At 44.8% G+C, this 23,348-nt stretch overlaps 1 protein-coding gene across 2 annotated transcripts in view; it reads right to left on the bottom strand.

Moving 5' to 3' along the window:
• Window positions 1-1,254: 1,254 nt before the first annotated feature.
• Window positions 1,255-23,348, bottom strand: part of SLC35F4 (solute carrier family 35 member F4) — a 103,170-nt gene continuing 81,076 nt past the window's right edge. Inside the window, exons 2-8 of one of the 2 annotated variants that reach the window (XM_042814570.1) lie at window positions 22,430-22,618; window positions 18,171-18,468; window positions 11,166-11,385; window positions 5,091-5,216; window positions 3,580-3,772; window positions 2,320-2,409; window positions 1,255-1,496 (exon numbers count right to left, since the gene is read on the bottom strand). In XM_042814570.1, the coding sequence (XP_042670504.1) occupies window positions 1,255-1,496; window positions 2,320-2,409; window positions 3,580-3,772; window positions 5,091-5,216; window positions 11,166-11,385; window positions 18,171-18,468; window positions 22,430-22,618 (1,358 nt within the window). The remainder of the gene's footprint in view (window positions 1,497-2,319; window positions 2,410-3,579; window positions 3,773-5,090; window positions 5,217-11,165; window positions 11,386-18,170; window positions 18,469-22,429; window positions 22,619-23,348) is intronic. The other variant, XM_042814571.1, reaches the window with a different exon arrangement.

Raw genomic sequence — 23,348 nt, 5'->3', positions numbered from 1 at the left:
AATTTGATGCTCGGAGTGGGTCACAGCATCTCCAGAACCTCCCCAAGTATACGAAAAGCACCCCCTACTCTTGCTTTATCTCTTGTAGTGGCATTGCTGAAGATAAAAACAGGTTTATCACAAACCCACCTAAAACATCAAAGCCAACGCCAAGATTCAGGTTGGATAATAGGAAACGTTCTCCAGAAGAGCAGTGATGCAGTGGTACATCTGCCCAGGGAGTGCTGGGCTCACCATCCTTGGAGAGGTTCAAGGACTGTGGAGATGTGGCACTGAGGGACCTTGGCAGTAGGCATGGTGGGGGGTGGGCTGGGTCAGATCCTCATCTGGAAATTTGTGTTTTTGGGGGCTGTGGGGCAGGCAGAGTGGCTTTGCTGGGGGTGGGAGGAAGGTATGGCTGCAGAAAGGCTGTGTCTGAGCAGGCACCGGGCGGGTGGGATTCTCAGTTTGTATTCCTCCAATGGATCAGCAACACGGCTGTGCAGAACAGCCCTGGATTTCACATTATTTTCCTTGCTGAATACTTAATGAGGCTCCTTGAAGGATCCAGTGCTGGGCCTGAAGACGCTGCCGTGAAGCTGCGTGCCAAAACGCACTCGTCAATGCATGCTGAAAGGAAATGCTTGTTTTCCCTGTGTGTTTGGTTTGGCAGGAGCTGGAATTCCAGTAAAACACATCTCTACAGCTCTCTGTCGGTGTAAATGAATGTATCAACCCCAAAACCGACCTGGGGTGGTGCCCATTCAGCCACAAGTGTGACTGATCCCAGAAATGCTGGGTCACAGCTCCCCTATGGTGACAGGGAGGGAAGTGGCCAGGTTGGTTTGCTTTGGCTTTTGAAAGGTTTTTCACTGTGGCGGATGAGAAGAACAATTGTTTGGCCCAATGAAATGCTCTAAGAAACGGGATCTGCCATTTCCCAAGGGTGCTGATGGTTCAGGGTGCTCCATTTCTCATGAGAAGGCTCTGGGAGGTACTGGGCTCTTGGTAAAGCTCAGCACCGTTGGGTTCAGTAACACAAGAGCTTAAATGTTTGTGTTTTTTTTTTTTTTAATTAGAAAACATTTTATTGTGGTTATTTACACCCTTTCCTTGGTAAGTGTATAAATGTAAACATTTATTATAGATCTAACTCTCTTATCTTACAACTCATACCCAGTTCAGAGTAAATGGCATTTTTAAGCATACAAGGAGTGAGGAAATTTAAGCTATATTCACAGAATATACACCTGCGTGCAGTACAGTCCACCAGCCCTAAGCTAGTGGTATAGACACTGTGCCATTGGCTCTACTTCTGCTTCTCGTGTGTACACTGGAGTCTGTGATGTCGTCGGCGTGATCCTCACTTTTCTTCTCCTTTAAGCTGTTGATGAACCTCAGGGTTATTTCGTCCCACTCTTCGGGGAGCAGCATCAGCAGGAACCCAATGCAAATGATGATGGTGGCTCCCAACCTCACCACGCTGAAGATCATTTTGTGCTTCAACAGATCCACAGCTGCGAAGGAGAAACAACAGCACCATCAAAACTGCAGCAGGAAAAAGACTGTGGCATCAGATCAGCCTGGCTTATCTCCACGACATGCATCTTAGATGGCCACGTTGTCTGCCATCCCCAAGAGTAACCAGATCTTGGACAATGTAAAAGACTTTTCCTTGTATCTAACCTATTTTCTTGAAGCTTGAAGCCATTTCCCCTTATTCTGTTACTACAGACCCTACTCAAGAGTCTGTCTCCTTCTTTCCTGTAGCTCTCCTTCAGATATTGAAAGGCTACCAACAGGTCATGTCCTTTTGCCACATGGATCAGGGAGGGCAGCAAACTGGAGGTGATGTCTCCAGGCCGAGCGTAATAACAGCACATCTGAGCCCTTGCAGGGCTGACAATCACATCGTGCATCTCTGACCTGCATCCCCCTCTAAATAGATGTTTCTTTGGAAATGTGCCCAGACACCTGGAGTTGCAGGGGGTTGGAGGAGGAAAACAGAAGAGCAGAGACAGCAGCTACTGAAGAAGAAGGAGGACTCGAGTAAAGTTCCACGTGTATGGGCTGCCCTCCATCAGTCACCAGCTCTGGGGCTGCTGCCTGCCTCTCTGTGCTCAGTATGGGCACAGCCACCAAGAAAAAGAAGACAAAAGAAATGGCTTTGGCTAACGAAAAATCCCACCATCACCAGGAGCACGCGTGGGAGCCAAGCGACATCAAATCCCTTCTGAAATACGTGGCAGAACATTTTGACCACTTAGACAAAAAATCTGCTTCTGCTGTCTGCATGCTGATGTGCTTATCTTCTTCCAACCCACGAGCAAGGACTTGTACCTGCATTCCCAGGGACGCTGAGCACTGTGCCAATGGAGATCAGAATGGGGTACGTAAGCACGACGCCAACGTTAACCAGAATGTTGAAGGCTGGGGAAAACAGATAAAATAATACATGATTATGCAGAAGAGCACAAGAATGAGACTCTCCTCCTCCACTCTGACTCCAGAAACGTGATGGGAATTCTATAGTCAGAGTCATTAAGGTTGGAAAAGACCTCTAAGACCATCTAGTCCAACCATCCACCTACCACCATCAATGCCCACTGACCACGTCCCTCAAGATAAAGGGGCACTCATGCAATTAGCCTATGAAGTCAGCTAAGCAGGCTGTACTTAGACCACGGTCTTGCTGCAATGTTGCAGGCAGTACAAATGCTCAGTGTGGATTTATGGGATGTTTTGGGGTTTTCTTTTTAATATAAGTAGTCCTAAACAGCAGAACTCTGGGTGGTAAGTTATCAGTACTTTTTGTCCCTTTGATGCTCACGGAGAAGGTGCCATTCAGCTTAGGAATGGCAAGGGCTTTGCTCTCAGCACCTCAGCTGTCAGACCTGCTGTGTTTTAGCATGGCTGCATTGATGGGCTGTGTACTGGCAACAACATCCTTTTTGTTTCCCTTTAATATACTTGTAGTGGAGACAAACCTCTACAATTATGAAATAATTGAGACTTTAGCAAAGGAAAGGATGTTCTTATACCTGCAAATTAAAACACCCCTGGGCTGAATCCAACAGCTTTTCTGCCTGCCTAGAGGACAGCAATTGTAGCCCTGGAAGAAGAAGTGTTAGGGGAGAGAGGAGGAGAGGAGAAACCTGCAGGAAATGAAACAGACAGCACCAGTCTTTGCAGACTCCCAAAAAGCTGTGCAACCTCTGCCCAGAGCCTGCAGCACCCCCAGAAATGTGTCCTGCATCAGTAAGTCTCCATGTCAGTGCTGCATGCCCTGCAGAGCTTGCCAGGAGCTGCTCGGCTGTGTGCAGCCCTTTGAAATTCCATTTTTAGCAACCAATCTGGGACAGAGAAAGTGAAATATCAATAACACCGCTGTAGGAATGCAAAGATGAAAAGTGAACAATTAGTACGAGCTCTCTGTCTTTGTTCCCTTCTACTAATATTAGTGTTAAGGCCTCCAAAGGAAAGTGTTAATCATTCTTTAAGGAGTACCAGTGTGCACTGAGGTCAGATTCCATCTGGGAGAGCTTTGTACTGGGTGCAAAGGGATGGGACAGAAAAACGAGCACCTTTTTGATCACATACCTAACCAGAGGCCAGCTACTCCACACAGGAAGCCCCACGGCACAGCAGAGAAGGGTGACCAGTATTCCACCTTCGTAAAATACAGTATGATTGGGGTAACAGAGATGAAAATTAAATTGAAGAAGCCCAAGGTGGAAACAAAATGAGCAGCCTCTCCAAAATTCGCACTGCCAAGAAACATCTTGAACAAAACCTACAAAGGAAAGAGAGGGGTTTTAGTCTCATGGCTGTTGTGGAAAGCAAAGTCCTCCTGCACAGCATCCTCCATTTCCTAGGGAATAATGGGGCACAAGAACAGCCCTGACCAGGACAGGGTGTCACATCCCAAAATTCCTTCTTAGCAGAGTTGCCCTCAATGAGTTCTTATCCCAGGGTGTACACACAGCTGGGACTTCCCAGACCAAACTCCAACACCTTGCATTTGGCTTTGCTGAATCTCATTAGGCTCGCATGGGCTCACCTTTTGAGTTGTCCAGGTCCCTCTGGGTGGCATCCCTTCCTTCTGTTCTATCAACTGCATCACTCAGCTTGGTGTCAACAGCAAACTTGCTGAGGGTGCATTTCATGCCATTGTCTGTGTTGTTGATAAAGATGTTGAAGAGCACTGGTCCCAAGACGGACCCCTGGGGGACACTGCTTGTGACCAGCCTCCACCTGGACATAGAGCCATTGACCACAGCCCTCTGGCTGTGATCTTCCAGCCAATTCTTCATCCATCTAATAGTACAGCCTTCAAATAGTCAGCCTTCAACTCTTTCTCCCATTTAGAGATGAGGATGTAGTGTGGAACCATGTCAAAGGCCTCACACAAGTCCATGCAGACAACATATCTTGATGTTTATTATAAAATGCCAGAAGGAGTGTAACTCAGAACCCAAACACATAGCAGTCCATGTAAGGAGAGTTACAGGAGTGAACACAGCCACCTTAGCCCAACCTACAAGGTGGGCTATTTCTAGGTCAGCCATGTCCCTCCCTCCTTCATCTCTCACCTCCAAGAGCAGCTAGTTCTTTCAAGCAGGAGTCAGAGCCCTGCTGTCTCTAATATACCAGGCAAACAGGGGCTCTGAGCCTGGCACGAGAGTGGAATACACAAGAGCTCTGCACTGCAGACCAGGGACGAGATGTCTGTCCCTGCAGAAGGGACACGGTGCTATCTGCTCTCACCCTCTCCTCCCTGCTGCAAACGGCCCACTTGAAACAGTGTCAACAAATGGCAGTGGCAAGAAATGGTTAAAACATGATCCTAAACTCCTTGCAGCAGGATAACAACAGAGATTTCATCAAGGGCTCATAAAGCAAAGGCAATCTGAATATTTGGCAGCAACAGACTAATTACTCTGGGAGTAAGATTTCTGACACTGTGACGTCACCTGGTCACAACACGAATGACACATGAGGGGTAAATAAACAGAAGCATTTAATTCATAGGGATCTGCTCTGTACATTCGCATTATTATCATTTAATGCTAAAAAAAAAATAGAAATATTAATAAAGAGTGACGACCCACCTTATACAGTGCAGATGTAGAGGCTGATCCAACAGCATATGCTACCCCGATAATTGAATCACCCTGGAAACCATCTGCATATGCCATCATTACGATTCCTGTGATTGCCATTATTGCTGCGACTATCTGCACAGACAAAGCAAAGCAACGTGAAGCTCAGCACAGTTTCATTACACAGAAAGAGATTATCACTGCGGGGGGCTTTAATGAGTGTCACTAGCTATGTTCTCTGACTTCAGATCTTCCCAACTTCCCTTAAATAGGTGGTTATATACTGTTGGGAGAGATGTAAAACATAATGAAAGTGTATTGCACTGAGTGATATGGATCTATAGCATTGCAAACTGTCCTGGGAGCTACTCACATACCATCCATCATTACGTATTTTACAAGCTAAAAACCCACTTTAAAGATGTGACTCCAAGACTGAGAGATTTCTAAGATACTTTGCTATGCAAGAGGATGAATACTCATCAAAGCCACCACTTGGACCTGAAATGTAAACATTTTGATGGGAAGCCTTCCTGGAGATCAGCCCAGGAGAATAACTCTTGTGTTGGGGAACAGCTGTACATAACTGGGAGCTGTGTACATTTCCCAATGGCTGTTCCAGCTTTCTTGGACAGATGTGGCCAAATGTCTTCATGAAACCTTTACCTTTCTGGTCAGGGTTTGTAGGGTTGGGGTTTTTTTTGCCTCTTTTGAAAATCCAAGTCAGAGCTTCTAAGAAGCTCAAAGGAAAAAGAACAGAAATATGTATCTACACAGTATGTGAAATCCTGGGTCCTGACTCCAGGAAGCCTCATGAAGTACCAGGGATCAGTCCATGCTTTATTCTTTGAAAAACTCCTCTTTTCCTACCTGCCCTCAGCAGGTAAATAAGGTGTCTTTACCTTATTCTGCTTTCAAAGACAGTGACTACCTAACTTCCATGGACTTCAGAGGGAAATGTTTCCTCAGACCTGGGGAAAATCACAGCTTCATTTCTGAAAGATGGGTTTTTAAATGGATTTTACAAAGAATAAGTATAGCATTAAACACCTTGCCATTATAAATAGAAGACTGTACTAGAGCGTGGCACAGCCAGAAGATGCACAAATGCAGATCCCTAATGTTGGCTGTTACAGAGTCATCAGCAGTTTGTAAGGCTCAGATGCTTTTCTCTTATCAGCTACCCATTAAATCGCACAGTGAGGAGGACAAGGAGGGCCCTCTCCATCCATACAAACTAAAACAAATATAGTTATGCTCAACAGCTGCAGTCAGCTGCTGAGCAGCCTGCTTGGCAGGCAGGGCTTTCATAGAATCACAGAATCATAGAATGGCCAGGGTTGGAAGGGACCTCAAGGATCTTCAACCTCCAACCATCCCACCACAGGCAGGGCCACCAACCTCCACATTTAATACCAGACCAGGCTGCCCAGGGCCCCATCCAACCTGGCCTTGAACACCTCCAGGGATGGGGCATCCACAGCCTCCTCGTCCCTGGGACAACCCCAAACCAACACCAAAAAGAGATGGGCACGGGATTAGGAGTTCTTTCTGGAAAACCTCACTTAGCTGCACATAAGAAATGGTTACCACCAGATGAACTTGAGTTTCACGTGCTTCACACATGCATGGGCAAAGATTTCTCCATAAAACCACCTGCCCTACTGCAGAGCAGTCTGACTTTCAGATGTCACAAAGGTTCACCAAGAGTCCTAGAAACCAACTGATACTTGTACTGAGCAGATGTGAGGCAATAAAGACAAAACCCTCATAAAACAACTTCAATGGCACCACTCAGAAGAGCAAACCATGTCTCAGGGGACACACAAGGTGAGGACACGTGTAAATGTGCCCATGTATGGGAGATTACTGAGAATCAATAATCAACTCCCACGGTGAAGCCAAATCTCTGAGACCGCAGTTATGTTAGCACTCCTAAATCCCAAAGGCTGGAAGGAACCTTTTTAAAGCCCATTGAGTCCCAGTCCCTGTCATGGGCAGAGACACCCCCCACCAGCTCAGGCTGCCCAGAGCTCCATCCAGCCTGGCCTTGGGCACTTCCAGGGATGGGGCACCCACATTTTCTCTATGCCAGCATCTCATCACCTAATAGAGAAGAATTTCTTCCTTATATCTAATCTAAATCTCCCCTCTATTAGTTTAAAGTCATTACTCCTACTCCTGTCACTGCACTCACTGACAAATTATGTAATATTTGTCTAATACTGCTATTCCTCCTTATGGTTTATCCTAGCATACCAATACCACAGCACCCAGCCTTGAAGCAGTGCAGAATCATACTCAGTGCTTCTCTGAAATCAGAATGACATGTCCTGTGATTCTGCAGAGCTCCCCTTGCCCTGCTTACTGCACATCTGGTTTCATCTTGGACTGCATCACACATCCTACCTCATGCATAAATTCAGATGCAGCATTTCAGCTGTCAGCTGAATCCTTCAGCCACAGTATCCCAGGCACTATCTCCCATAAGACAAAACAGGGGAATCTGATGCAGTTATCCCCTTCTTCGGATGGAAAGAATCAAGATTAAACCAACACTCTGACCCAGTAAGTGAAGCCTTTCGTGGTTCTGGTGACCAGTAGATCCATCATCCCCACAGAAAGGAACTTCCTTGTTGGGAAAATCATCTCCCAGCCTGACTACATCCAATTCTGAGAGGCAGTTTCCAAATTTAATCAACAATTTAGAAAGCCAAGCACCTTCTCCCCTGAAACAACCACAGCAATGGACAGACATGGGGCATCATCTCGTAAGACTTCAGAAACATATGACCTGATACGGGAAAACAGAGAGAACATTATTTCAACTTCATGTACAAAGCCCTTCCTGCAAATCACACACCACTGCATTAGCACAGCTGACCTTGTGTGTTTGCTTTAGAAACCTGAGCACACATCCTGCAGACAAGCAGCAGCAAGGCCACGGCCAGGCAAGGCTGACAGCTGACAGCTCGTTAAACAAGACTTTTAATTAATGGAAGAGTGGAATAACTTTCTTTCAGATCTTTATGGATAAGGAATGAAATAAGCTTGCCTTTTTCTTTTTCCTGGAAGACAGCTAGGCCAACTAACAGGAACAATTGCTTTTCTGTGTGCAGCAGATGGCAAAATGGGGTGCTGCAGTAAGGAAATCTGTGTTTGCACTCTAACCAACCTTTTTTGGGTGGGGGAAAAATGCCCTCACAGCACTCTGCACCTACCCAATGAGCATCACTTCAGCTGCCAACTTCACAGAAGAAACACAACCATGAGCTCAAACTTGGGAATGGTTAACTTGTGGCTACATCTAAGCATCACAAACCCACAGAACTCTCCAAAGATGAGAAGTCATTCACACATCTGTGCTTGCTCTGAGCCACAGCTGCCAGCCCTCCACAAATCCCTGTGTAACATGGACACAGGGTGCATCTTATTAATCTGCAAGGCATTCATAAGTGTCCAAGCAAACCAGGTTATGGCGTAGTAGGGTCTGTGTGATGTTCCTTGTGCACTCACTGTGGCTAAGGGTCTGCCTCCACTGAAACTCTGAATCCTTGCTCTTAAGTAAATAGATACACATTCATTGCTGTGTATATCAGTTTCATATAAATATTCTTTCTCCAGTGTGTGTTTTATCATAGAATCATAGAATGGCCTGGGTTGCAAAGGAGCACAGTGCTCAGCCAGCTCCAACCCCCTGCTGTGTGCAGGTCGCCAACCAGCAGCCCAGGCTGCCCAGAGCCACATCCAGCCTGGCCTTGAATGCCTGCAGGGATGGGGCATCCACAACCTGCTTGGGCAACCTGTTCCATGCCCATGTCATCACCCTCTGTATGATAAATTTCTTCCTAATATCTAACTTAAACCTCCCCTCAGTTTTACTCTCTCTGGTTTCCCCAAGCTCCTTCAGCATCACTGCAAAGCACACACTGCAAGTAACTCAAATGCCAGAGCACTATGTGCAGCCTTCCTGCAGCTATTTGATGCTTCCCCACCCAAATCTATGCCACACCTATGGGCAGCCATCACACCATGCCTGTCCTTATGCAGCCCACCTGAAATCCTTCCTGCAGCTGCATTCCACCCCAATGCACTGCAGATATGCCCCACAGCTCCCAGGCTCTGACAGAACAAGTAGCTGAGCTCTGAAATGCTGTCTGGGCTCCAGGCTGCTGTGTGCTTCTACATGGGGTATGCAATTACCCTTTTTATTTCCATCCCCTTCATGCCCAAATAGCCAAATCATGCCTGCTGTCTGAGATGCATTCATAATACCAAAGGCTGAGTCCACGCTGCTTTGCTGTGTTTTAGTTCTCATACACTCTCCTGCGTGGTTATTAACATCATTAAGTGTTACTCTGGCAGGAGGGCTGCTGGAAAACGCTGCTAATTACCCTTCCAGCACAGTGCATGCAGAATCTGCCACTTAGCAGCAAAAGCAGCTTCTTTCATGTGCAGGATTTGCTGTTGGCTTCCTCTGCCAGCTCTTTCTTGTACAAACCTCATGGTGTTTACAGCATTAATACTAATGCATATTTATAACGACTTTGTATCAGTGAAAAACAGCTAATAACAGATAATAGCTTTAGTATTTTTTACCTGCTTTCTTTAAGAAAGTGGGCTATATAAATGCAGTAATTGTGTTTGCTCTTCTAGAAAGAGGTTGCTTTTAGGGAAAAAAGAAAATAGCTTAGAGAGTCCCAAATTTCCTATTTTTTTTTCCCAGCTGGGCTCAGTATCACCTTACACAAGTGAGGAATAACAGCAGGAAGCTGAGATGATCAAGGGACCGAGGGGGGAAAACAGCCTCAGAAGTCACCGCTCCCGTTAATTGCTGTGCAGGAGAACTGAGGATTTCAAACCCTGCTTTTTTGAGCCAGCCATCAGCATGATGGGGGGGTATGGCACGCTCAGATATCTGAGTTTTTACATTTTTAATTATATATGAAATAGATATACAGATGTCTGGCTTTAGCACTGCAAGGTGAGGTGTCCATGCCTTTACCTTCATGGCACGGACCTTTTGCTGAACTCATCCAGCAACAATCCCTACCCAAAGGAGATGTTCTCATGGGACAACATATGGCTGACAATGCTCCATGTCGTTACAGGCTGCCAAGCCAGTCCTGTCCCTCCAGGAAACCCCAGAACTGTTTTACTTTACACTTTTTCTGTCCCCAAAACCCAAGCACAGTGATTGGGCAATGTGCTGCTGTCTGCTCCAAATGCCTGTGCATTAGGGTGCCTTCCCCTTTCACTTCTGAACCAATTCTATCACGCTGCTAATTAAAAGCAAGCTCTTGTCTTCATCATTTCTTATAAAAGCGGCCCACTTGGATAAGCATCCTGATCCTTCAAGCTTTCCATGGAACTTCTACTCTATTGACCCTCCTGATCACAGAACTTCCATTTTATCTGACCCTCCTGATCACAGAACTTCCTTTCTATTGACCCTCCTGATCACAGAACTTCCTTTCCATTGACCCTCCTGATCACAGAACTTCCATTCTATTGACTTTCCTGGTCCTAGGCACCAGCCTGGCCCCACACAGTCACTGGTGGGGCTCAAGGTCCAGAAGGATCACACCCACTGACACCACGAGGTCTTGGACCACCACTTCAATGAGAGAATTTGCACAAGTAGAAACAGGGAAGACTTGGCTGCTCCTTAGCCAAGCTACAGAACACAACCATGCAAACTGCTGCATATCAGGAGATCTCAGATGTGGTGGTGGTTTATGCATGTGTACGTGTGGAATAAGTATATATGTTACATATTGAATACTGCTGCCTGCTCAAACAAGGAATAACATTGCTTTGGTTAGAACCTAAGCATTTATCAGAAGGTTTAAAATAAAATTAACTGACTGTACTTAGCCCCATAACCCAACTGAGTCTGACACCTCTGACTGATCTTCAGGCTAACATCTGGACCACAAAGCTCAATGAGAATGGTTTCATGGTACATGCATACCATAATATGGTGTACACATACCATATTGCAGCAGGACCATGGTAGTGCAATAGCTTATGGTTTGAGGTAAGGGTGAAAATAAGAGAGGTGAAAATCAGGCATGCCATTACCCTTGCTCCCATGAACCTGTCTTTCAGCACAATCCAAGAAAGCAAGAAGACAAAAGCTTTGTTACAACAGAACAGAGCAGAGACGTCTGTGGCTGTCAGCTTCTTTAAAGCCAGTAAATACAAGTAGTTAGTCAAAGTCCACAGAATAGAAAAGGGAGCAGTCCTTTTAAGAAAGAGTTTCAGCGTCAGACCATCTTCACCAAAAATCCGACTGCATTCCCTAAGAAAAGAAAAGAGAGTTTAAAGCTCAGCTAGGGTTCTGCTTAACATTCACTCCAGCACGTCAAACATTCATTAGACTTTTATCACACTCAATTAAGTGCTTTTCTTAACTACTCTGCACTCCTGTAAGAAAGTGTTGTTTAATTCACAGAGAGAAAATAACCAATATTTTTCTCAAAACAGCAGTTTCACAAATAGAAAAGAAGTAGCTTACCTGGAATAATCACAGTCTATGCACCAATAATCCCAGAGGTGCACACGTAAATGAAGGTCATCTATAAAACACTGACAGCTCTCAGCTTCTGCCTTCAAGGCCATGAAAAGGGTGATTATAACTGCAGTCTTTCTCTGTAGCTTGACAACTGTCCTCTTGCTTTGCTCTGATACCTCTTTTTATTTCTATTGGAATATATTCTAGTGTATGGCCAAGAGAGCTTTAGGGACTGCCTGAAAGATACCCACTGGCACGTGAAGCTGAGCCGATGAAACAAGAGAAGAGGAAAGGGCAGGGTATATAACAGGTGTATTTCACAACAGAGTGAAAAGTGTGAATGCAACATGAAACCAAAACGCCAACGGAGCAAACCGAGGTGCCACCAAACTGCAACACATCATTACATGACAACACTAAGGGACTAAGACCAAAATTCCCCCAGGTCTTGGGTCCCCAGAGCTTTCATAGCTTTGGACAATTCCTAAAATACCAATTAGCTGGAATAACTAGAAACTTCAAAGAGTGCATTGCAAAATAAATCAAGTAAAAACTTAGGTTTTCTGTACTTTATTGGGGTGTGGTAGTGGGAATAACAATCTTGGCTTAATTTCCATTTAAAGAGTTGTGTTGGGGTCTCCTTGCCCACTGCTATTAACTCTGGGGAAATCTGCTGTTAAAAAGGTTTCTTGTTTTTTACTATTGTGAATAGAAACCATCATTCTCCATTAGAAGAAAGGAGAGTAATTACATCTATCTAATATATAGGATAACCTATGCTTTATTTCATAGCTATCAATTCCCTCTGCTACTAAGATGAGCTGGGGTACAAAGCAGTCATTTTTGGCAATAACACCAAAACTGGGATGTGCACCGAGCTGATGATGCTCAGGCTGGCAGATCTGCCAATCCTCTCCTTCAGTCTGGATGAGCTGAACGCTCTCAGAAGTCAGCCTGTTTCTATGGAACATTACACATGGAAAGAGAACAGCTCGTGTTGTGTATCACTTATCTCTTCCTTTGTACCTCATTTATCTGAGGTAAACTGAGGCAAACAAATAAATGTTTCAGTTTGAATGCAGGCTGTTGTACCACTGCTTTCAACAGGAGTTAAAAGTGATTAATTTCCTTGTCTGGAAACGGCCCTGCTGGCAGCAGAAACTTGACTACTTGTTGGCCTGCAGATACAGCAGCTGACACTTAAGAGATGTTTTTCTCCCTGTGAGACAGTGGATGCAGAGACGATGCTAAGCTCAGACTGTGTCTCACTTCAGACAGGTGTTGCTGACCTGGATGCACCAAACCTGTGTTAGCATTACGAGATGCCAGAGCTGGTATGCCCTGTCTTGTCAAAAACAGATCTGAACTGTGAACTATAGACCTGCATGGATCCTGACGTTCAAACCAGTGGGAATTCTGCTGTCCACTGAGGTGCACAATTGGATTGTTACATGATTCTAAATCCAACCTGTCTCAGATGCTGTCAGAATCTGTCTTAGAGGGAACAAGCTTGTGCTATATTAAAATGAGAGATTGGTGCTTGGGCTGCTCAAAATAATGCAGGGCACGATTAACTATCCCAGTGCTATGCCAATAGCATACAAACAGCAAAATCATCCAAGTGCATCACCGTGTCTGCAAGGCAGCAGGAAAAACTCTCTTCAAATGTGCCATGGAAAATCATGTCCCCATCACCCCTGTGCCCGGCAAGGCAAGGCACTGAGAGCAGGCAGGTAAAATGGAGCAGCAGCACAGCTGGAGAACAGCTGGACCTGAGAGATGCAGGAGACATTGGGAATACACTCAGCATTTTTGCCCATCTATCCACAAGGAGGGGAGGGGGTTTCTGAAGCCAAAAAGGGGAAATGCCAGAATCACAGAATGGTTTGGGTTGGAAGGGACCTTTAAGATGATTCAGTTCCAGCCCCTTGCTATAGGCAGGGATACCTCCCTCTAGAGCAGGTAGCTCACAGCCCCATCCTGCCTGGCCTTGAAAAAAGAATGGATCAGGCTTTGTTGGCCTATAGATCTACAGGATGTTTGCACCCAGACAAACACAGAGAGTCAGGTCCAAAGTGCCCCAGCTAGGAGTTCATGGAAGGAAGAAGCCTCAGAAAGATTTCTGTTGTTCTGGGATGGGCTCTATGGGCTGCCCAAAGTCTGGGAGGGACCACCAAAGACATCACTTATCTCTGAGTTCCCAGAAACAGTGGGAGGGATTGCAGACAGGTTCACAACTAGCAAAAGAAATCCGAAAATTCAGCTTCACATGCCCCAGGCAATGGACTGCTTAAGCACATGGAAGAATTCCTCATCACACACAGGAGGAAACAAGGACCAGGCAAAACAGAGGCCAGTGCTTCATCGTCTCTCAGTTAAAAAAAGAAAAGAAGAAGAAAAAAAATGTGACAGGGTTGTGCTGAGCAAGAGAGAGACCTGCTGAATTCACTTCTGTGCCTAGGAGAACTCTGTGTTCCTGGTGAATAACGCTCAGTGAGTGAGGAGCTAGGAAGAATGCCTTCTCTTTCCAGCCATATCTAGAGTAATTGCCTCGGGCTCTGTGAGGGCTGGTTGCTCTGCGGTTAACTCAGCCTCTCTGGCATGCAACTAAAATTAAACCTGCAGAAGCAATCAGGACACGACAGTTTTAAAACCCTGTGCTCAGGGGAGAGGATCCGTGGATCCACTCCGATACAGATATCTGTAGGCTGTTGACTTGCAGACAGAGACGTATCTAAGGGCAGCTGACCCTGAAACTACGATATAAACTATTTCCAAATGCACAAGAAATCTATTTAAAACCTGCCCTCTAACACAAACAGCTCTTTTTATTTGCAGGTAGCCCTCAGCTCTGGGCAGTGTGCCACACTCTCAGGAACTGCAGCACCTCAGGCAGTTGTGGAGCTTTACTTCTGGGTCGCACTACACAGACTGCATCCCTCTCAGTTATTTGGATGCCAGAATTCTGATTCCCTGCAGAAGAATAGGTTTGCTCACCCTTGACAGGCAGCAGCTGCTGGAGCATAATTCAGCAGCTGGTTTTAAACCAGCTTACAGAGAACAGCTAACAGACACTACCTGGAGCAACATGAATATGAGGACTAGTGCTCACATCTTGTTGTCCTTTTTGCTACACAACCAACTCTTCACAACATGTTCATCTTTCCTTAGGCACACCTACCAACACTGTTCCTACCCCGTGCCCTAAGGTTGAAGAGCACCTGCTGCTGTAGCATGGGAGTATTCTGGCAGAAAGCTGCTGAACACGACAGTGCAAGCTCCTTAAGGAGCCAAGACAGCAGACAGGGAGGCAAAATTTTTTGACACTGGAAATACAGAATTATAGAACAGTTTGAGTTGGAAAGAACCCTTAAAGGCTATCTGGTCTGACTCCCTGCAATGAACAGGGACACCCACAGCTCCATCAGATGCTCAGAGCCCATCCCCTGACCTTGGCTGTCTGCAGGGATGGAGCATCCCCCACTTCTCTGGCAATAACTGTACCAGTGCCTCACCACCCTTATCATAAAAAGCTTTTTTTCTTATACCCAGTCTAATTCTCTCCTCTTTTAGTTAGAAATCATTTTTCCTCATCCTACCACAACAGACCCTACTAAAGAGTCTGACAGGTTAGTAGTTCCCTTCCACCTAACCAAGCCATAAGTCTAACAGGATCCTAGGCCACATCTGCTATCAGCAGGGTTGGATTTCCTTTTGCAGAGCTTACCAAGCTTTGGAACATTTTGTTCATGGCTATTGCAAGGACTCTCATATTTAAAGGTCTTTATCATGAGGAACTGTTGTCTGCAGTACCAGGAAGGTACAAACAGCTGTGCCTTCCACCTCGAGACAACTGAGATACTTTACTGAAATCCAGTGGGGAGGTAATAACTGCGAGTTAGTTTGCGAGACCACAAAATTTAATCTCTAAGGTAAAGTGTGAAAGGTAAGAAATACAAAATTGACAGTCTTAAGAAAGCCAAAGTAAAGTTGAAGACTGAGACTTTTATCCTTCCAGGTGGAATTTATTTTTTTTTAAGAGATAAAAAGCAACAGTGGCTCTACACAGCTTTACCAGCCTGGGGCAGCTCTCTGCCAGTCACTGGCATCATCATTGGTCTCTGCCAAGATATCATCAACGCTGTTTGTTCTGATCCACTGGGACTGTCTGTGGGACAGAATGTCATTTGTCTTCAAAGCCTGTAGTGAGGGACTACATCCTCCAGAAATACAATCTCCTCTGGATCTGAGGCAGGCCTGGCACCGTTATACAACAGGCTTTACTGAACAAGAATTACTCCACAGAAAGAAAAACATCAAATGAAGCAATAAGAAACCTTAGAAAATGCAATTTGAAAAAAATAATAACAAGGACCGTATCAAAAACACAAAACAAGCTGTTAACCAAGCAGTTGACCAGCCTGGAAATTAACCCTGCTGTGAGAAGGAGGCTGGATTACACGACCTCCAAAGATCCCTTCTAAATTTCTACAACTCTGAATTTAAAAACTCCAGATGATGTTTTTCAATTCTTTAAGTCATCAGAAAACCAAGCACTCATCCTGGAGAGAGTGCCACAGCCAAATCCCAGCACAAAGAGCTTGTCCAGCTGTAATGCAGCACAGACCAAGCAGGCTGGTGCCCATGACAGTCAGTACTTGCCAGCAGTCACTTCTCCCTGGGATCTGAATTCTCAATACATCTGGACTAGGAAATGCTCTGGAACGTGCCATTCCATCAGCTCTAGCACCAGAGTCCTCCTTGCACATTTCACAAACGCAGCTTCACATCCATGTGCAGAGGATCCTCTGGGCAGGTACACATGTCCTCAGACCTGGCTGAACTTCATCAACAGCTGGGGAAATGTACCTACTGTTAAAGCATGCTCTTATTACTGCCACAAATGTTTTGCTCAAAACTTGGCTCTGGTGGATGCCAATCAACTCAATGCAGAGGCTCTATCTGTGGGGACATTTAGTCTCACCTTCTCCCTTATTTGCACTGCATTTGTTATTACTTCACCCCATACCAAGAAGCCAAGCTGACGCTCTTAATGTTCTCACCAATACTCCAGAAAGAATCTGAATGAAGGCACCGTTAACATACAAAGCATTGGGTTTTCAGAGAAGCACTTAATTAAGTGCAACCATTCAATTTCAGTCACGCTGATTTGACAGAAATGATAAATGTAGGGCCAAATTATATCTCAGATCTTGGAAAAAGCAGCCAAGGGAAAACTCTGTCCCTGCTACACTCCAGCCCTGATGGTCACAAATTGAATTCCTCATGTTCTTGGTGACAGCTGTGCTGAGCCCTCCATCAGAGGGAACAAGGTGTGGGCCACACATTGTAGATATCTGGCAGAACAGATCACTCTGCTGCAGTCAGTAATACTGTTTTCAAAGCAGCTCTACAGTGGAGTAACAGAATAAAGCCCCACCTCAAAACTGCCCTGTGAATACCCTCCCTTCACAGACAAGGTCTGTTATATTGTGACAAGCTGAATTTACCTCCATCCTTTAGAACAGCTTCTACTTCACTGTTGGATGAGTAGAATAATGGAAGTGGAGGAGGAATAGTCAAATTAATTGCCCCAGGAAGAAGCAGCAATTCCAAGCCCTAAGATATGGCTTTAAGTACCAGCCAGGGTGGAACTGAGCCAGTCTGGTCCTTCCACAGTCTTGATGCTTGGACTGGATGACTTCTTTGAGTCCCTCCTCCAATCTTGAACTCCTGTGCTTTCAGACTGGCTACTAAAAAGGAATGGGAATTTCTACATCTGCATTGATGCAGACTAATACTGTAACAAACACTATGCATTCCTGCAGCCTTTGCACTTGAGGCTGGGAGCTCGAGTGCAACTCGCAGCCACATGGCATATGGAAAGCCTAGAGTCAGAGTTGTTCTCCCTAGGCTCTTGCAAGAGAGAGGGACAGTTATTTCCATTCAGAGCTTTACAGACGGGCAAAACCTTCTGTAAACATCCTCTCCCCAGCATGACAGCCACTCAGCTACGCCAACTTGCTCCTCAGAGTTACAGGCAGAGGAGAGCCAAGAGCCCACCCCATGCAAAAGAGCAGAGAAGGCTCCAAAGGTGTTCATCCTCCTGGCTGTGATCCAGCAGGAGGGGGAGGAAAAGACAATTTTCAAGCTGCAAACCAGCATAGGGAGCAAGCCATCTCCTTACCTTGAAACATCTTTTATTCTCTACAGCTATGAGTCCTTTTGATTGCATCTTACACTAGCATTCTGTCAGGAGAGATTAACCGTCAGTGGAAAACTGATCCAGGCAAGAACACAAATTATAGAGATTTTAGATAACAGCAAGATTATAAGCAAATAATTGACCTTTTCAACTCAGTGGAAAAAAAACCCTCTAACGATCAATTATCCATTTATTCAAGCACATGTCACTCATCTGCTAGCCTTTTAAAAATCATTTTTGAACGTGATTTTCTGCAGCACGACCTTCGTTCTGTCTTCTGACACCCTGGGTCAAACTGAGAAGTGCAGTGATTTCAGTCCTCAGAGATCAGGCTGCTTAAAAGTGATATTGCCACGATAAAGCCTACCTGAATTTTTTGATTGGAGACTGCTTCTCTTGTGCAGTTGCAAGGTGCCCAGAATAATAAATGGGAAATACCATAATGTTCCAGTTTGTTGAGAACCAAGTCATGAAAAAAGGACAGTCAAATGTCTCATAGGTGATTTTGACAAACTGCGTTGTCCCAACCCAGGAGGAAGAGACGGACAAAATGATCAGAAATCTCCAAATGAGCTTAAGAAACGTGGATGTGCAAGACTGGCACCGTGTCTGTCCCTCAGCTTCTTGGCTGCTGCTCTCCGTGTGCGCTTGTGTTCCTTCTTCTCCTGGATAAAAATAATACAGGAAAAAAAAAAAAGAAGAGTTGCACACATCACTAATGCATTCTAAACAATTCTTAGCAAAATCTCGCTTCGTGATCCAGCCACAAACCACGCCGTGCCTTTTCTCATTTAATTCCCACATGTCCCACAAACACCAAAATCCCACTCAGAAATACTTCAACAATACAATCTTCAAGAGAATAGGAACAAAAGATAAACACAATAGAGGCCGGAGGTAACAGCATCGTGGTTAAGCTGTCTGCTTTGTCAGCCCTTCTTCCCTTCTGTCAGCCAAACCTCCAGAACACAGCTACATCTCTTGGAACCAGCTACATTATAAAGCCAATGACTCTGCATGTTTGCAGCATAAAAGCTATCCGACCCCATACATCTGGAGCCAGAAAATGGCTCTTATTATTGAATATTTTAACTCAAAAATCACTGTTTTATTTGAAAGGTGAGGAATAAACAGTCTGGTGGTTTGATGTTTCAAGGCAGAGACAGGGATTATTTCAGTCAAGTTTCTGTATTTACACTTTTGAAGTTAAAAAAGGAAACTGAAGAAAACTGAAGCTTGGCATGCCTGAAAATAAACCTCTAAAGATAAGCAAGAGGGAATCAAAAAGTTGCCATGTTTCATTTTCGTACAGTACTTTCCAGACCTAATCTATAAATCACTGGAACCAGCACTGCAGAGCACCAAACCCCACTGACTGATGACTGGCTCTCCAGATTTACTGATGCAGCCCATGAACCCCATTGTGATTGCACAGATCCCAGCTGAAAACAACGGATCCGACTGCAGCAGCAGCTCTCTGCCTTCATTTATGCCCATGAGCTCACGCAGCACCAATGAGCTCTGATATTTACCACATTAGAACATATCACGTAGTTTGACACAAGGAACAGGAGTTCCTTCTGAAAACCATGACCTGCAGCTATTCTCCACTGTTAGTAGCTGCATCAATGCAATATGATACAGTGTAAGAAACTACAAAGCTGCTGATGCTAAGGGGAATTACAGACCTACTGTAGTGAGAGCACCCACACGCTTTTCTATGTCCAACCTAAACTCAGTTCTGACTTTTCTTCTGTACTACTGTTTCTGCTACAGCCATAAGGAAATGTAAAAGAGAGGTTTTGAGTTATTAAATTAGACCAACATTCTAAAACTGACTCATCATAACAGAGAGAGTAAAATTTGCAGTCAAGAATTTACATAACTGGGACATGAAGCTTTTTGTAATTGCGTGGTGCATTTTTTCCCCTTAAAAATAACAAGTATTTAGCTGCTCCACTGTTTAGTGATGAATCAAGAACTTAAATAAAATTACAGGCTGATTTAAAACATATAGATGATAATCAGACAGAACTCTGAATAGAAAAGCACCACTGTAGCATTATCTTCAGCTACTGAGAGAATACAGATCTTTTGATAGCACTAATAATGATTGTTATCTTCTGTTAAAAAGTAAATTACAGTTTATTTGCAAGTTAAAATGGTTTAGAAAGAATATATTTCATAACATCCTCTTAGGGGTTTTCCTGCTAAGCAAAACTACCATGCAATTAGTCCTTCTTCAGCTAGCAGTGAAAGCAATCACACAATGATGGAACACTAAAGCACCTTTACCTACACATTATATTTTCCAATTACCAAATAACACTGTAATTGCTGTTACAATGCATGACACTATCATTAGCATTTGACTTGGTTGTTACAGCACCAAATGTTGGGGAAAGGCACAGAAATACACACTTTTTACACATCCTAGCTTGATTTAAAAGACCTGTGTGAGATTTAGCCTAATTAAACATACAGTAGGGAGGTTTTGTAAGTGCTTAATTGACAGGATTCACCCCATGTAATGTAGTTAGCAATTGCTTTTCGGGCTAAAAATGTTGTCTAGGCTCCCTCTACACTAGGTGAGAATGGACAGGCATGTTGAGAAAATGGCTGATCTCATCCTCATGTACCAAAGGGAGATGGGATGTATGACCCACTGGAGGCCCTTATCTTGCCTTAGGCTACATACCTACATGTGAAGTGAAATCTCCAAGCAAAGTGGCACAGTAGCTTGACAATTGCTTTTGAAATCAACGAGATGCTTATACTGAAAACTTGGTCAAAGATGCACAAGGCAGAGATAAGAAATATCTTTAAAAGAATCACAGGGCTTGAACTCAAAGAGGGTAGGGACATATGGAAAGCAGACACACAATTCACAATAAAAAGGTTGGAGAACTTCCAAGTGATGAAGTTGGGTCTGAACTGAGCTGGAAAGTAGAATTTGAGTCCAGATACTGAATGCTGTGCTGAGAAGAAAATAAATTCATGAGCCAAAGTGGGGGCAGATAGCATTTTACAATTAGAAAGGTCATAGAAATCCTTGGTGACTTACTTCAGTTTGAAGCTAACCAACTGACTTAACCTGTCAAGAGCACGGAAGCAATCTGAGAACTCAGCAAGGATGAAAAGAGAGGGACAGAATGCAGGTGACACACGCAGATGACACTGGTCAATGGCAAACTGTGCTGAAAGTCAATGACCAGAAATACCCTCGCATGCTCCTTTTGTCTGTCAGTAATGTAACTTATGTATTTAATCTCTCTGTAACAAGAGGAACAATCTTTTGCTTTTGTTTTCAAAAGAATGAGATAAATAAAATCAAAACCTACAGTTTTTCTTCTGAACTCTTAAGTATTTCATAACTACATCCTAGAAAATGATATTCTTTATATTTGTTCACCTACCTGTCAGGTCACTCATGCTTAGACCTCATTGATGAGGAAGATCTGGATAAAAAGGGTGCCAAATAAACATTTGGATGAATATGATGACACAGTATTACTCTTTTCTCAATCGAGCTACAGGTCCTTTCTTAACAAAAGATAGATTCTGATTTGGATGTACCCTTGTGCAAGTAAATATGGAGCTATTCATCCTAGTATCTGCAAAACAATGAGAACAGATGATTGGTTTTCTAGTATCTAATATCTTCATTGCAAGATGCCACTCCTTGCTGCAGTCATCGCCTTTAATGTCTTTCTGAGGGTTTCCATCAAAAGAGTACTCCTGGAGTACAAGATTCCTCTGTTTTCCATCCAACTCAAGGCAGAAAATAGCTGACTCTTGCTGCCATCAGTGATGAAGTGACGAGATAAAGGTTCATCTCCCACAGTTCCAGTGTGCAAGGGAGATCCAACCTGCTCTTCCTCTCCTTTTTGCTCACAGTATCTACATATACTGTTTTGCAAGTACTCGGTACAGTTACACTATTTCAGTCATTTAACTGCTCTTTCCTCACCAGTACAATCCAGCACACTCAAAGGTCTCTGGCTGCATCCTGCAACTGCTCTCATACCACCCCCGTTGATGACAGATGGACACCATGGTGAAGAAGCCAGCGTTCTCCATACGTACAGGTTCATCTGAGCTAAACTTCTGCAAAAAGCGTGTGACACATTCCCAGTGGAAGCCCTGATGTGCAGCTGCTCGATGATCTGAACTGTGACGGTCTTTTCCAGACAGCCTTCCACCCGTCGCTCCTTCTGTTCCTCTTCATCAGACTGTCCACGGTACGAGCTGAGATTGTCATTGCCTTTGAGAAGGTAAATGGCTGGTTTTAAGGATCCTGGTCTCTGGCCAGGCTGAAGCTGAGGAAACACAACCACTTCATAAGACTAACTGGCACGCTAATGTTAACCATCCTTCTGTGCCAACAGGATTTCTCAGATAACGCGTTCTATGTTCCTACCGAGGCCCAGCACTTCCTCTCCCATCCTTGCTTCCTTCTTGCCTAACCCCAGTCTGCACACAGGTACAGGAAGGACTTTCACAAGGCCATGCAGTTTGCAGCACCAAAACCCAACGTCAGCACTCTGCACCGTCTTTCCAAAAACCAGACAGGAGAGGCCTTTAGCAGGCATGCTGCGACACCGGCAGCGCGGCCGTTATGCCTACCTGATCTGCTCTGCCTCTCGACTCTGCTGTGCCGACAGATTCCCGAGGGACTTCGATTCTGCAGCTCAAGAATGGGAGCAGCAGAATCTTCAGCCACAGATAGAGGGGAGAGCTGCCTAGTCATGCCTCTGTGTCTGCTGGGGCAGTTGCCTCCTGGCTTGCATTGGATGACAGATGATCGTGAGGCACCTGAGAAGAAAGAGTTTGCATCAGTTTGGCTGTAAACTCCCTGCAGGAAAGCCGGGCTTTCAAACACTGTCAGCAAAATGCATACAAATGAGTCAGTGGGAGAAAGGAAGCACACTGCAAAAATCAAGGTTTCAGCTGTGGTCAGAATAAAGTAAATAAGTAAGTAAATACTTAACTCTCTCCCCCCTTCAGATAAATGCTGCTGTACGAAAACCAGTCTTTTCCCTGAAGAAATGAGAGCCTTATGCTGCAGCATACTCTCAGCCATGCAGCTCCATCCACAGGGTCTGAACAGTCAAAGGAATCTGTACTCACGTGGGCCCCTCCTAAGCACTGACACTGAATCAGGCAAAAGGAGAGGTCACCATTCCCCATAGGACAGAAAGAAGGGCTGAGGAACGACTGGAGTTGGTGCTGAGAGCCTCTCAAGGCAAGAGCTTCCCCTTCCATCCTTCAGAACCACTCTTGAGACTCTTGAATTGGATGAAGCCTTGCTCACTGATGGGTCGTTAGCACGCAGGCATTTGCTAACTTACAGAAGAGGTCAGATTGAAGGCTTTAAGTGCACCGTGTCATAATCTCTACATCTTCATGCACGTTGCTTTCTCTTCTGTTGCAAGGTACAACCACCCCCAAGACACTGCGTGTCAGAGGGAGACTTTACAAAGGCAGTGAACGAGCCCCAGGTGCCAGAAACACCGGCAACACCAGATGAGAAGTTTGCTGGTGA

This window comes from Centrocercus urophasianus, unplaced genomic scaffold (assembly GCF_019232065.1).
Source record: "Centrocercus urophasianus isolate 14NV4802_14NV808 unplaced genomic scaffold, USGS_Curo_1.0 seq_14, whole genome shotgun sequence".
NCBI classification, from domain to species: domain Eukaryota; kingdom Metazoa; phylum Chordata; class Aves; order Galliformes; family Phasianidae; genus Centrocercus; species Centrocercus urophasianus.
Note: the sequence above shows the minus strand (reverse complement) of the source record. Positions and strands in the feature narration are given on the sequence as shown.